This window comes from Lepidochelys olivacea (genome assembly GCF_965140295.1).
Source record: "Lepidochelys olivacea isolate rLepOli2 genome assembly, chromosome: 8".
NCBI classification, from domain to species: Eukaryota; Metazoa; Chordata; order Testudines; family Cheloniidae; genus Lepidochelys; species Lepidochelys olivacea.
The window spans coordinates 25737524-25753349 of NC_140418.1; the positions used below are offsets into that span (position 1 = coordinate 25737524).

Here is a 15826-nt window from a genome sequence, read left to right on the forward strand (position 1 = left end):
TAATAAATACAGTTGGGAACATATGGTTGCAGCATTCAGTTTTAAGATATTGTTATGGATAAAAGTGTTAATAGTTATATCAATGCTTATAATGTTTTGTAAAATATAGTTTATATTAAAAGTCTGGCAAAAAAGGCAGGAAAGAAACACGCCACCATACTCCACCATGTAAAATAAGTGACACCTTCAAAAATATTGTATTTCCAAGAGTGTCAAAGGAAGGAGTGCTAGGGAATAATGAAACACCAAGGCCCTAAACTGAATAAACACCTCAAAATTCAATAGGCAAAATTGCTGACAGAGCTTTTTATGATTTACAAGCATAGTGTGAAAGCTTGAGCAAAATTAACTTGAAAATCCATGTTTGGAAAAGATAAGAATGCACAGGCATTAGGGCATGTTCTGCATAACTTTGCTACTCAAATAAGAAAAATAAAAGTTATGTTAATGAATAATTTAGGAAGATACACATGCACTGAACTATTATATTAAAATATTACAAAAATTACTGACCAGTTAGTTTAATGTTAAGACTTTATGACAAGGTGTGTTGAATGGTAAAAGGATAGCTGACGTAAAGTTAATGTTAATACAGTAATTAATAATAACAGAACGGAGAATGAAAAACCAGTTATGAAAGTCTGAGTAAATAAATAACTGGGTATGTGTAATGTTACATGGCATAGAGGGACAAAATAATATATAAAAAACCAAGTGAACACAGGCCAAAGTTAGAGAACAGTGGTACAGAGACTGAGACTACCATCATGAAGTGGAGATCTTCCTGGTACCTCAGAATTTGATAACTTGGTCCTGTACCAGTTCTGTCTTATCTGTCTATTATATGTATATGATCAAAAACTATACATCAGGGGTGGCCAACCTGCTCTTCAGAAGTTAATATGTGGATCCTGGTATAGGCACTGACTCCGGGGATAGAGCTACAAGCACCAACTTTCCAATGTGCCGGGGGGTGCTCACAGCTTAACCCCTGGCTCTGCTACAGGCCCTGCCCCCAGTCCACCCCCTCCCACCCTCTCCCCTGAGCCTGTTGTGCCTTCGCTCCTCTCCCCTTCCCCCCCAGAGCCTCCTGCACCCCATGAAACAGCTAATCAGAAGGTACAGGGAGGGAGGGGGAGGTGCTGATCAGTGCGGCTGCCAGTGGGTGGGAGGTACTGGGAGTGGGGGTGGGGAGCTGATGCGGGGTTGCTGACGCATTACTGTTGCTCTTTGACAATGTATGTTGGTAAATTCTGGCTCCTTTGAAGGCTCAGGTGGGCCACCCCGCTATACATGATTGCCAATGACTCTATCTGAAAAATGGATTAATCCTAAATTGGGTGGCTTTGTGCCTAAGTGTCTGACTTTACATATAAGTAAGGCCTCCTAGCATAAATAATGGTTATAGGATTGAACCCTTGGCATGCTGGTTTCTCAGAATGTTAAAAGGCAAAAGCTTGGTTTTATTTCCTCTTAGCCTGGACCTTTCTACCCTGTGCCTAGGCCTCCAGTTTTTCCTCCCCAGCCTTACTTCTTTTTTGATCCACAATTATTGGATCAAAAATGTGATTCAACTTTCAGCTCTTGGGCCTTTTATCCCAGAATGACCTGTGGCTCCCAGAGCTCAGGAAAATGGCCATATATGCCTAGAGCAGTGGTTCTCAACTCTGGTCCACCGCTTGTTCAGGGAAAGCCCCTGGCACGCTGGGTTGGTTTGTTTACCTGCCACGTCTGCAGGTTCGGCCGATCGCGGCTCCCACTGGCCCTGGTTCGCTGCTCCAGGCCAATGGGGGCTGCGGGAAGGGTGACTAACCCATCCCTCGGCCCGCGCCGCTTTCCGCAGCCCCCATTGGCCTGGAGCGGCAAACCACGGCCCGTGGGAGCTGCGATCGGCCGAACCTGCGGACACATCAGGTAAACAAACCAACCCAGGGTACCTGGGGGTTTCTCTGAACAAGCAGTGGACCGGAGTTGAGAACCACTGGCCTAGAGAGTGAATCCCCACTCCCTAAGTCACTTTCAGATCTCCTGGCTGGAGACTGTATCCTCAGGCATTTAAGCCTGCTGTAATTTGATTTGTAAGAATTTTTGAGGTCAATTCCCTTCTCCTTTGTCCTTGATGATACTCCAGGAAGGCCACGAATGGTAAACTGGTGGCAAGCAGGCACCAACTGCATTCTTGTGGCTCAGTTTAGATAAAGGCCTGCTCTCTGCTGTCCCTTTATTGTTTCTCATGCTCCCGCTACACTCACTGTTTGTGTCCCTTGGATGTTGGTGAACCAAACCTGGAGGTGATGATTGGGCTCCTGCCCCAGATTGGGTCTGGGGACAGAGAGACTGGATAGGTCCAGTTAACCCTTTGACCCTTTTTCTAGTTGCATATTCTGTTTGTATGTTCCTGGGGTCTAGCTTGGTGCAAGTGCAAACCCACTGCTTTTCTCATTACATGCAGTAAAGTCCATATGTAAGGGCAGGTGCATATGTGTATGTGCAAAGACAGTCATGCACTTTTTTTTTTAATTAGGTTTTTGCTGTATCATTTTTTACAGTCCCTGAAAGTATACAATGGATTCAAAGTTTTTCACTATTACGAAATACTCTTTTTCTACAAGCAACATCTCCGATACGGAGGCTGTCAACAACCACCTTTCATCTTTTGCAGTCTCGACTGTGTTGTAAAACTTCCATTCGCCTTTGGATACCAGCCCATCTGGTGATATTTCTGACATAGCTGGCTTTCTTTCTTCCCCTTCCTGGTTTGCCTGCAATCTTGGCTGATATAGTCTGAGTACTGGAATTGAGTCACTCTGTGATCAGCAAGCAATGTGTCCGCAGAAAGATGTTGTTCTCTTACCAAGGGTCTCATGTAATTGTGATCTTTTTAAACTTATCCTTCTCATCACCTCATTGTTCATAGTTTTGGTTATCCAGCAAATTTTTAATTTTCTTCCATAACACCAAAACTCCACTTCCCGGAGTCATCTCTCGGTGTCTTTTTTAAGTGCCCAGCTCTCATATCCATTCAAGAGTGTTGATCATTTGTTGCACTTCAGCAATCTAGTGCAGATGTGTAGTTTTCATTTTTGACAACACAGAAGTCCTTGAAAATTGTTGAATGTATCTTTTGCAAGCTGTATCCTTCCGATTTTTTTTTTGTTCTGTCCTCCATTTGATGTTATTAGACACCCTAAAAGGGGAAACTACTCACCACTTGACCATCAAGATAAAGATGTTACCTACCTTGTCCATTGCTAAATTTACTTATTTTTATCCTTTCTGTCCTCCTGACATTAATTGTCATTCCATATTTCTTGCAATCAGCAAACCCCTCTACCTCCCAACCCCCAACCCTCAAGTTACTTTTATATTTCAAAAGAGAGATAAAATGCACCATCGTGTAGGTGTATGCTGATGTGTATCAAGATGTGAAATTGTTAACAGCCTTTGGGGTAGGGTTCAGCATTTCTTCTAAAGCTCTGATCATTTATTTTTAGGCTCTATTAGGCCTTTTATAAACACATGGGTAGATCTAGCAAAGGTCTGCCATCTTTTTCATCTTTGAACTTCTGGAACATCTATCCTGGTTGTGACTCAATTTATCAAAAATGGTATTACATGATGATGCTTTCCTAGCCCTAAAAATATTTAGATACCAAGAAAATTGATAAGGCTGCACCAAAGCACCTTGTGGTCATAGTGGCTCTTAATCACAGTTAGAGCAAGTCACCTAATACCACAGTGATAGGTAAGTGAACATTATAGACTAGTGGTGGTACAACAATTGAACAAAATTGAATTTTGATGTGATGGCACTTTGATACTACCAGCCAAGTCACCTGATGAAGAGGTGGCATTTGGATATGGTTGGACGAGGTTGCCTCTTGGATGGTGGTGCTTTAGAATGACTAAGTGAGGTTGTCTCCTAGCACGATAGCATTTGGACAAAGTCAGCCCAGGTTGCCTCAGTACTCTCAGTCCCAAGTATTCAACAAGCATGAGTTAGGCCCTCAAAAGTCATAAAATGGGTTTAAAATTCATGAGATTTAATAAAGGGTCCTTTTATCAGACTTCTGTATTTTGACCCTTTGGGGTACACACCAACATTGCTTTGCAAACCTGGGGGTTATAAACTTGTTTTTTTGTTTTTGTGACAACTGAGATTTTCAAACATTCACATTATTCTAGGAGCTAGGGCTTTAAGCACAGCCAAATAGCATGAGACTTGCAGTAAAACTGTGAGAGTAAGCAATACTATATCCCTCCAGTCATGAAAGTGGTAGGACATGGCTGGGTGGTGCCACCTTGTAACATAGTGCTATTTGGACATAGCCTGGCCAAGCTGCTTCATAGCTAGGCTTGGAAGAATTAGATCTTTGTTGATAAATGTTGGTAAACATTGATTGTACCATATGCACACAAACCAATGAAAAAAATTTCCATTGATAATAACAGAAATGTACAGATAGATAAAGTAAGAAAAATACAGCTTGAGAATTTATAAGAGTCAAAATCAAGTGATTCAGACTTTCAGATTAGGCTTGTTACCAATGAACTCGCAAATAAATAGTAAAAATAGGTATGATTTGTTGATTTAACGATATTTACTTTGTATATTTTGATATTGACAATTTGTGTTTTAATGGTCTATAAAGCTTTAACTTTTGAATCTCAGTGTCTGTCATTAAATAACTGTCTGATCCCTCCCATAATTTTCCATAACTGTGAAAATTTAAATAGATAAAAATAGAAAACAATGCTTAAAACACCCATGATTTTGCACAAATATGAAAATTTAAATAGATAAAAATCTAAAAAAGTTTAATAAATCAGTATTATCCTTTTAAATTATTTTTAAAATGTATTCTGCCAAGCCTACTCATAATACTATATTGCTTAGACGTAGCCAGGTGAGCTTGCTGTGTTGCCCACATTCGTGATTTCAGCTTGAATCTCTCATTATTTGATGTTTTTTTCCCTAAAGTCCCAGCTCCCAGAGCTATATAATTAGGTGAGAAACTCAGCTTTCATTAAAAGATAAAGTAAGCTTCAACTCAGATGTTATTTCTACCTTGACATACAGATGTGCAAGCTGGAAATCCACCAAAGTTATAGACAGATGTCTAAATGCCTTCAAAAGCAAATACCTGAGGAACATAAATTTAAAACAAAATTCAACAATTTAACTCTGAAGTTTTCTAGAAGAGAAGCAGGAAACATCAGGACCCTACAAGATGATTGAAGCCAGAGCATCAGCTGTTGGGTAGCTGGAGAAATATGTAAAAGGTGCCAGCCGAAAGAATCCCTCTGTCAAATGGTATCCAGATTGGGGAAAGCTTATGGGACTTAAAAACACACAAAGAGGAGCCAGCAGACTTATTTGGTGGTGCTGGAAAGATTCAGATTCTAGCCCTCCAGGGCTCATGATGGCTTGTGGGCCATTTGACTCCTGGCACAGCCCGAGCAGAAAAGCGCCCAGAAGCCAGGGACTCTAGGCAGGAGGGAAGCAAGGTGCCATTGGCTACTTCATCAGCTGCTTCCAGGCATCAGTCTGACATTTCCATGGTGCTAGGAGCTGCCTCTGCCCCCTACCGACCAAGCCAGGCGGCGCTAAGGATCACTGAGTCCTCCCCTTCCCGACCGCCGAGGCTTCTTCAGAGGCCGGTAAACTCCAGCCTCGCCCTCCCTCTCAGTCAGCGTCTTGATTGGCCGACTGGCTGGTGGATCAGCCCCTGAAGCAGCCAACCGGAGGCGAGCAGGGGCGGGACTCGTCCTCCCCTCGCTACATAAGGGCTGGGGTCGGAGGGTGGTGGGGCAGGCGCCGCCGCAGTGGGGTCTCGGGCCGGCTCTGCGTGGCGTCGCGCGGTTATTTATTTTTTAACCACTCTGGGGTTTTAAGTAACGTTTTATAAGTAGTTAGCCGTGAGGTGCCCGCCCCCGTCACACGGTAAGGGGTCGGCGGGGGAATGTCGGGTGCGGGTTTGGCTGCGGGGATCGATCGTTTCTGGGTGTGGGCTGGGGGAGGTGGGAGGATCCAGTCTTGGGCAGGTCGCGTGGGGGTTTGGGGGACCAGGGGCTCCAGGCTGGGCGGTCGGTTCTCTGCCCCATGACCCAGCCGGTCTGTGGTGGTACAGCTTGGGGCTACAGTTGCTGGGAGGGGGAGGACTTGAAGCCCCCGCCCGCACTCAGATCGTGTCTCGGGGTCTATAAGCCCGAGTCCCCTTTCTCCCCAGCGGGGCGGACAAGCCCAGGCATGTCCCTGTGGAGGGGGAGGTGCCGAGTGACTGGAGGGGCTCGGGCAGCTGACGCGTGTGCAATGTGTCTGTGCTCTTCAGTCAGCGCTCCAGCTCAGCTGTCTGCAAAGTGCTGACATCTCTCTCTCTCTCGGCGGAATGCTTCTGAACTTGAGTTTGGGTTCCTTGCATACATAAAATGCCAGCCCAGATTCCTGTATAATGTGGGCGTTTCAGGGTGTAACCTAAAGGGGAAGGCTGCTTGCTGGCCATCACACAAGGCCACCCAAATCCAGAAATAATAATAATCTTCTGTAAAATGTGTACTGTTAAAATCAAAAGTCTACGTTCAGAAATATAACAGCAGAAAATGTCAGTCCAGAACAATGGAGAGAGTCTCTATAAAGCTAAGGAGCTCGAGCTAACGTTATGAACGTTGAAGAGCTTTTGTGTAATTGAAAGAGCATCTTTGCCACTGATTGATGTTGGGGCAAATCTGTAACTCCCCAGCGTACCATAAAGACATTTTGGGACTTTTCTTAGTAGCGTCTTGCATTAAGTATTTTTCTCTCATTACAGATGATTGAAATGCTTGTAACAACTGAAGCTCAGGAATTGCTATACCAGCTCAGTGCTCTGTTGGAACAAGAGTTAAGATATCAGCCAAAGGCTTCTGGCCTGAGACTAATTGAAACTGCTCATGACAATGGCCTCCGAATGACTGCAAGGTTGCGAGACTTTGAAGTAAAAGATCTCCTCAGCTTAACTCAATTCTTTGGCTTCAATACAGAAACATTTTCCTTAGCCGTTAATTTCTTAGACCGGTTTCTGTCAAAAATGAAGGTATGCTTTGGAAACATAAGCTCTAATGCACTAACTTTCTATGGCCTTGCCTTCACTTAAGAAAAAAAAATGTTAGCTAGGCTTCATAGCCTTTAATGTAACCACCTATGTGAAAACTACATAGTCTTGTCTTCAATAAGATTTTAACTCTGGTTAAGAACACCTTTATTCCAAGTGAAGACACAGCCTGTGGGCTTGTCTATACCAGGGTTTGGTCAGTTTAACTATGGTGTTTTTTGGTGTGGGGGGGGGATTTTTCACACCCCTTAGTGATGTAGTTAAGTCTACTTAATTTTCGGATGTAGGTGAGGCCTATGTCTCAATTTGTGCAGACACGTCAGTTTCACATCTCTGGTTAGTCTTAAACAATAAACTACTCTTGCTCTTTTGTACACAGGCTTTCTTACTCCTTTCAATATAAGATGTACATTCCTGTAAGCTATTTTTTATCTTACTACTCTAGATCTGTAAGGTTCTTGTCCAAAATGCCAGGTGCTCAACAGACTTCAGATGTAGGTCGCACTGAGAGTTTCAATAGTTTTGGGGACTGAAGAGTACTCCTATAATTGCAGAGTGACCGAAGGATCTCATTATGCCATTGTATATGCTATCAGCAATAAAAGTAATCAAAGATACTTGTATAATAATCAAAAGTAAGCGATTTAAAATGTTCCAACTCAGTCTTAAGGCAGTTTAAGCATACCACAGTTGGAGACCATGCATATTCCAACCCCATCAGATTAAAAAAGGACTAAGCACACTCGCTTCTGAGCACATGCCAGTTTCTTTCAGTGTTTTGAAAGAAATGTGCACTGAAGTTAGATTATTATTATTTCTCCTCCAAGGCAGAGTGATAAGTAATTTTGGGCATCTGATATCCTAGTGCATGGATGCGGATTGCTACCTTCAGAGCTTGTCTTAAAAAGGAGCCTAACATCTAATTTAGCTGAATACATGTTTGTTTTTTCTGACTTACTATAAAATGCTTTCATTATAATAAGAAACTTGATCTCTCTCTTTTAGGTGCAGCCTAAACACTTAGGCTGTGTTGGACTAAGCTGCTTCTACCTGGCTGTGAAAGCAACAGAAGAAGAAGAAAGAAACATTCCCTTAGCCACTGACTTAATTCGAATAAGCCAGTATAGGTTCACTGTATCTGACATGATGAGAATGGAGAAAATTGTGTTAGAGAAGCTATACTGGAGAATCAAAGCTACAACTGCCTTTCAGTTTCTACAACTCTATCACTTGCTCATCCATGAGAATTTACCTTGTGAAAGGTAAAACAACTATTTCACCATGACTTTGAAGCTTCACTGCCCACTGGAAAGGGCTGGTGGGGAAAATCGTTCAAGTAATCTATTTTCATGTATACAATTTAAATCAAAAGTGAGAATGCAAACAGTTACGAACAAGTAAAAAGTGGCTGATATGAATTCCTGTGGATTGATACTGTGCTCTGATGAACAGAGCTTTTTCCAACTTCAGTGACAACATTGTTTACAGCTAGAATAAAAATGACCCAGAGCATAGTTTTAGATCGGGGAAACAGCCTTGCTGAACAGGTGCAGGTTAATGCATTGCTGATCAAGCAGCAGTAGCGTCTGGCCGATAGTCTTTCAAAACGTCTTCTCTGTAAAGAGAACTGGTTCATGAATGTCCTTGGTTACTTCAAGATCAAAACTTGCTTGGTCAACAAATATTGTAAGCACATCAAACCTGTAATACCCCTTAGCTGGGTCAGAACAACCAGGGATATAAAGGCAAAACTACTTTAACTTTACCATGTTGCCAGTCTTGCAAATGTATATAGAAAAATATCTATGCATAAAACAAAGAAATAGCACATTAAGCTGCAACACTTAATTTTATAGTACAAAAACTGAGTCCTAGGGCAGTCCACACTGGGAACTTACATTGGCATACCTACGTCTCTCAGGTGTGAAAACTCTACACCCTGAATGTAGCTATGCCAACCTAACCCCTGGTGTTGACAGCAGAAGGGGGGAGGTGGATCACCTACGCTGACAGGAGAACCCCTGCAACTGGCATAGGTTACTGTATACACTGAATTGCAGCAGCAGCACTGCTGTAGTGGTTTAAGTGTAGACATACCTAACACCTCTGAATTTAAAAGAAGCCTGTCATTCTTCTTTCACAAACACTTCTGAAACTGATGGAGCCCTTTAAACTGTATCCAAGAGAATGTTTGAGTAATTTTGTATTTAAACACTCAGCAAATTTCTAAGGCTGTTGCAGTCTTGATCTGATTTTTATATACTAAACTCTTAATACCATTCTTTTACAGGAGAAAGCATCTTAATTTTGAGAGACTTGAAGCCCAGCTTAAGGCATGTCACTGCAGAATCATGTTCTCTAAAGCCAAAGTAAGTGGTTTTTAATAACATAAGTGCACTGAGTTTACTGAAGCTTAACAGGCTTGGCTGTCAGTATTGACGTTTACTTTCTGTTTCCCTTAGCCTTCTGTTTTGGCATTATCTATATTGGCACTAGAGATTGAAGAAAAGAAACTGCTAGAATTGAAGGAGGCAATAGAATGCCTTCAAATACATTCCAAGGTAGGTCATGGGGAGGAAATGACCCTAACAACAACTAAGTGTAGAGCCTCTGAACAAGTTTAACATTAGGTTGTTGAACATAATTCTCCTTGTCTTGAAGGCTCCTCCAAAGAAAGGATTCTGGTTTGCTACTGTTAAAAATGGAGTAATTCTTTACTTGAACTGATAAATTGGAGTTGACTTTTTTTTCTCCCTGATGGAGTTTTGAAAAACTTGCTTGTAACTTTTATTCAGCATTCATCCCCCTATGAGCCAGTCACATGAAAGGGCACAACAGTGCCTCACAGTATCCATGATGTAAATAAACAGTGAAGGAAGACTGACAAATCAGGTTTCTGCTCAACTTGACTATTACTGTAATCCACAACTTATATGGTGTCATTCTGTGGAACTATTGTGAAACTTGTCACAAGGGAAAAACTAGTCCTTTCTGTTGGAGGTGCACAGTAAATCACAAAAGTAACGTGGAGTATTTTGTCCAAGCTCGTGTAGTTTTTTTTTTTCTTTTTTTTTCTTTTTTTTTTTTTAAAGAGCAATGTTTCAACTTAAACAGTTGCAGAAGCTGCAATAGCATAAGAAATGGAGGCTAGTTCTGGTTGATCCTTGACTGAGGATAAAAAAAACTCATGTGCTGGGGTACACTGATACTAGTCTCCAGGTCAGGGGTAGTGTGGGGGGAACAGCAAGGCTCCTTCAGTGGAAGCTGGGGGAACCTTTTAAGAACTAAGGGCCTTTGGGAGTCCATTGGTGCCCACGCTTGTCCCCTTCATACCTCCCCCAATTAGCATATGGTACAAGGCCTTTCTTAATTTAGCACACTTGTAGGTGGTGGGGGTGGATTACAACTGGGAAATGGGTGTCTAATTCTAGCTTCAACCTTTCTTCATTCAGACAAATAGCAGAGACCTAACTTTCTGGAAGGAGCTGGTATTAAAGTGCCTTGCAGAATACTCATCAAGCAAGTGTTCAAAACCAAACGTTCAGAAGCTGAAGTGGATTGTGTCAGGACGTACAGCACGGCAGCTGAAGCATAGCTACTACAGAATCTCACACCTCCCCACAATCCCAGAGACTGGCTCGTAACAGGTAAGTTTCTTTCACTGCTTTCAACTTAGATTTGTGCACAAACAGGAATCCTTAAACCACTAAAACTTTCTTCATGCTTACTAGACTGGAGGCTTCTTCAGCCCCCTAGGCACAGCCTAGATATTCAACTTAGTTCTCAAACAAAGCAACTCTTCAAGAATTGACAGGCCACTTGAAATGTTTTGATTAAATTGGACACAGTCTGCTGACCTTTAGGTGCATCAACACTAATGCCTGAGTCTGAAAATACAAACTGGCAACCCTCCTAATGTCTCCTGTAAGCAGAGTACCAGTTCTTTCCCATACTCTGGTGTCCGCCACTTGAATCTCTCTCACTGAAGTCTGGAGCACAGCTAGGTGAGTAGAGCAAGTGGTGGGATGCGACACAGATGCCAGGTTGTTACCCTGCTTCACATTCTGATGCTTAAAAGGAAAGGAGGAAGAGTGTCTATACTTGAGCAGCAGGTCCAATGTGTCAATCAGTGCACCAAAAATTAAAGTGAAGGTTCGTTAGCTCGTCCTCCAGACACCAAGTTACTGAAATTGGCTTGCCTGTAACAAGTTTCTGGTTGTCCTGAAGTCCTAGGACAATGTTCCTAACATGCATACAGGCCATGCAATACAGATTCTGAGATACTCGTCATAGAAGTCTACAAAGCTGATATCAAACAATGATTTTCCAACAAAAATACATACTACTTCAGTTGATCGGGTATTTAATGTGTAAAGACATTGGTTCCCCTCACACTTCCAAAGGCTCTACATTAGAAATTCAGTTACAAACACCAGAGTTACAAACTGACCGGTCAACCCACACTTCATTTGGACCTGAAAATATGCAGTCAGGCAGCAGAGATTGGGGAAAAAATCAAATATTGTACAGTACAGAATTGTGTTAAATGTAAACTGCTAAAAAGTCAAGGCAGTGTATTAAAAAAAAAAAAAAAACAGATTTGACTAGGTAAGGAAACTGTTTCTGTGCTTGTTTCACTTAATTTAAGATAGTTAAAAGCAGCATTTTTCTTCTGCATAAAGTTTCAAAGCTGTAAGTTAATGTTCAGTTGTGAACTTTTGAAAGGACAACCATAACGTTTTGTTCAGAGTTAAACGCTTCAGAGTTACGAACAACCTCCATTCCTGAGGTCATAACTCTGAGGTTCTATTGTATCTACATTAAGCTTAACCATGTTTAAACTGTCTGGCAAAACTAGCCTCTAACTTTGTCCTGTGCATTGATTAAACAAGTTGTTTTAAAACATTTTATTGGAACACTGCCAGTATCTAACCAATGTATGGTAAACTCGTCTTGCTGAAACAAACTTTAAAGGCCTGAAATTTCTGGGGTGGGGAGTCTAAGCGGGACAAAAGTTAGTTATTGTTTTAGCCTATTACCCAACTAACATTCATTGCTGAGTTGCTGTGGTGTGTTGTGTGTTTTTTTGTTTGGGGGGGGGGACAGGGACAGCCATTAACTGTCTCTTCCCCAAAATATCCTTTTTTTTCCCCCCTACCCCATCCTCTTTCTACTTTCAGGGGCAGAAATTGTCTTACTGTACTATATTTGTACAGCACATAGCCATTTGTAGAAACAGCTGTTTAGTTAACTTAATGTCTCTTATACTGTCTGCACAGGAATCTTAAAATGGAAAAATGACTGTCCTGAAGGCTGGTTTACAGTATTTGGCTGTGGAATTGAAAACTGAAGCCTAAAACATAGCAGCTGTTCTAGCATCTGAAGTTCAACTCTTGGAAAACTGAAACATCCAGAAGGTTTCTTTAATAGACCTTTCCAGCAAATGCAGTTGAATTGGTGCTGACTACAGGAGTAATAAGTAGTAAATAATTCCTGAAGGATGAATGAAATATACATATGTATAACAGTAAAGTATCATGCTGTTTATAGTAGTGAATAGCCTCAGACAACTTGGTAGTTAACTGATAGAACAGCTAGTGTAGTTTAACTTTGGCTTACTGCAACTGTGGCTGTTTAGTTGGATTACTTCATGCAATTTGATTCTCCACCTCCTAAAACTTGTACGTGGAACATAGGAGGCATAATGTGCTTCAGGACTGCTGAGGCTACCAAATTGTCTCAGACAAATCTCCCTGATACTGCACTGAATAGTCTCTGGGATGCAGTTACCTAAGTCAAATGTTTTGTATTGTCATGTTTTGAGTAGCCATGTTCTCCTGCACAAGGCATTGGTCCTTTGATGCAGTGCAGAGTTAAGAACTCTGGCTAAGATGATAAAATACAAATCAGAGAAATGCTGGGAAAGCCTGCAGTTGTTACTCTGCATCATTATTGAACTTGGCCATCCTTCTACCCTCATTTTGTGAAAAGTATAATTTTGTGAACTTTGAATGGTGGAGATTGAAAGCATGGCTTAACAAGCAAACTGCACCCTATATCAGTTTGCAATGTCCGTAAAACTGCTACTTTGCTATTTCTGTCTAAAGTCAGAGCCTGACAATAGCTTTTTCCCTAGGGTCACTTACAGACAAGGGGACAAATTCTGATTATTACACAGGTGCAGTTTGCATGCCCTCAATAGAAATTGTGCAAGTACCACCATAATGTAAGATGATCATCAGCTTTTGTTGCCCAATAGGAAACTGTATCTATACCTCTAATTTTGAGTTCTGAATTGGCTCTGCTACTTCATTCTTGGTTTGTCCCTGAAAGACCTAAACCTTATGTGTCAATGCTAGCTCTTCATCAGTAGAGGAAGGTCAAACATGAGGTAGTACCCTCTAAAGATGTTCAGAAAGGGGATGCCTAAGAGCAAGTAAAGCTGCAGTGTTGTAGTTCATGAAATGAATGGCTCAAGTTGGGATGTAGGTAGTGAGCTCTGAATGCTTTACATCACATTGCAATGGAACCTCTTATTGGTCAATCATTAAGAACTCCTGCATGCACTCTTAACTAATTTGGGCAGTGGGAGAAAAGAACTGTGAATAATTAAATAAAATGTGGGGCTGGTACACAAACATCTATTTTCCAAAGGCCAACATTGATTTTGGGGGGGATATTCCACACCCTCCTTCTAATGTAGTAAAGCATAGTCAAACTTCCTACAGAGCACTTTAAACTACTGCTAAGTAGTGAACAACTTAAGGGGGAAAAAATTCTACTATGAACTTATAGATGAATGTTACTAGCCTTGACCGTGCAGATAGGTATGCTGTATGTAATTACCACTGCTAACTGGTGAAAAGTAAGCAAAGGATCGGACATGCTATGCACGTTGAATGCAACTGCTGAAGATGCACTGTGCCATTCTTAGAAGTAACAATGTCTCAGTATTCATTAAAGAATGTACCTTTCAATAAAATGTATTGAAATGCAGGTATGCGTAATTGTCCTTTTGACCCTCTTCCCAATACCTGTTACAAAACTCTATCAGAGTTTCTTCACTACTGTTCACAGAACAGTAATTAAACTTCCAAATGTTCTTAAAGTAAACTTGCACCAACAGTTTAAGAGTTATTGTAGAGATCACATTGTCATTTATCTTAAAGCAGCTGTCAACTTACTAAGGAAAATTTTTTACATGTGACACTTAAGACTCACAAACCTAGCAAGATTTACTGTATGTACAGATGATAGGGTTGGTTTTCATTTCCCCTTTCTAGTTAGACTTTAAATGTCAAAGCAGGAGACCTAGCTGAAATAGGATTACCATACACTTTAGAAAAAGTCAGGCTAAGTCCATAGTGGCTGCAGCACTGACACTGCACTATTTACTAGTAGGCTACATGTTCCTATGTGCTTTATTGTTTTCATTACAAAAACAAACCTTAGGTACCATCTACTGAGAGACTCCAATTTTGAATATGACAACAACCACCTAAAAGAAGCAGTGAGAAATAAAAAGGCATTTTTTAAAAAGTGGAAGTCAGATCATAGAAAATCAGGATTGGAAGGGACCACGGGAGGACCTCAAAGCAGGACCAATTCCCAACTAAATCATCCCAGCCAGGGCTTTGTCAAGCCTCACCTTAAAAACTTCTAAGGAAGGAGATTCTGCCACCTCCCTAGGTAACCCATTCCAGTGTTTCACCACCCTCTGAGTGAAAAAGTTTTCCCTAATATCGAACCTAAACCTCCCCCACTGCAACTTGAGACCATTACTCTTCATTCTGTCATCTGCTACCACTGAGAACAGTCTATATCCATCCTCTTTGGGACCCCCTTTCAGGTAGTTGAAAGCAGCTATCAAATCCCCCCTCATTCTTCTCTTCCGTAGACTAAACATTCCCAGTTCCCTCAGCCTCTCCTCATAACTCATGTGTTCCAGTCCCCTAATCATTTTTGTTGCCCTCTGCTGGACATTTTCCAATTTTTCCACATCCTTCTTGTAGGGCAGGGCCCAAAACTGGACACAGTACTCCAGATGAGGCCACACCAATGTCAAGTAGAGGGGAACGATCACATCCCTTGATCTGCTGGCAATGCCCCTACTTATACAACCCAAAATACCATTGACTTTCTTGGCAACAGCAGCTTCTTGTCCACTGTGACCCCCTAGGTCCTTTTCTGCAGAACTGCTGCCAACTCATTCGGTCCCTGGTCTGTAGCAGTGCAGGGGGTTCTTCTGTCTTAAGTGGACTCTGCACTTGTCCTTGTTGAACCTCATCAGATTTCTTTTGGCCCAATCCTCTAATTTGTCTAGGTCCCTCTATATCCTATCCCTACCCTCCAGCATATCTACCTCTCCTCCCAGTTTAGTGTCATCTGCAAACTTGCTGAGGGGGCAGTTCACATCATCCTCCAGACCATTAATGAAGATATTGAACAAAACCGGACCGAGGACTGACCCTTGGGGCACTCCACTTGATACCGGATGCCAACTGGACTAGATCCTAGTGAGGTAAATAGAAAGGAGCATAAACACTACCAAATTAAATACAGTAAAAAAAGCCAAAAAAGTTTGAAGAACAGCTAGCCAAAAAACTCAAAAGGTAATAAAATGTTTAAGTACATCAGAAGCAGAAAGTCTGCTAAACAACCAATGGGGCCCCTGGATGATCAAGATACAAAAGGAGCACTTAAAGACAAAGTCATTGCAGAGAAACTAAATGAAT

At 41.6% G+C, this 15826-nt stretch overlaps 1 protein-coding gene across 1 annotated transcript; it reads left to right on the top strand.

Moving 5' to 3' along the window:
- The first annotated feature begins 5793 nt into the window (after nucleotides 1-5793).
- On the top strand, nucleotides 5794-14087 carry CCNG1 (cyclin G1). Its single transcript, XM_084637687.1, has 7 exons — nucleotides 5794-5944; nucleotides 6810-7073; nucleotides 8097-8353; nucleotides 9382-9460; nucleotides 9554-9652; nucleotides 10544-10738; nucleotides 12371-14087. Exons 2-6 carry the CDS (start codon nucleotides 6810-6812, stop codon nucleotides 10733-10735), a joined length of 891 nt encoding a protein of 296 aa, XP_084493813.1. The 5' UTR covers nucleotides 5794-5944; the 3' UTR covers nucleotides 10736-10738; nucleotides 12371-14087.
- Nucleotides 14088-15826: the final 1739 nt, after the last annotated feature.

What these genes read in the sequence shown, in the direction of transcription:
- CCNG1 (XM_084637687.1), top strand. Translation starts at nt 6,810, where the DNA reads ATGATTGAAATGCTTGTAACAACTGAAGCTCAGGAATTGCTATACCAG. An exon ending in GAGAATTTACCTTGTGAAAG is followed by an intron (nt 8,354 to 9,381) that starts GTAAAACAACTA and finishes ATTCTTTTACAG; the next exon opens with GAGAAAGCATCTTAATTTTG. An exon ending in TCATGTTCTCTAAAGCCAAA is followed by an intron (nt 9,461 to 9,553) that starts GTAAGTGGTTTT and finishes TGTTTCCCTTAG; the next exon opens with CCTTCTGTTTTGGCATTATC.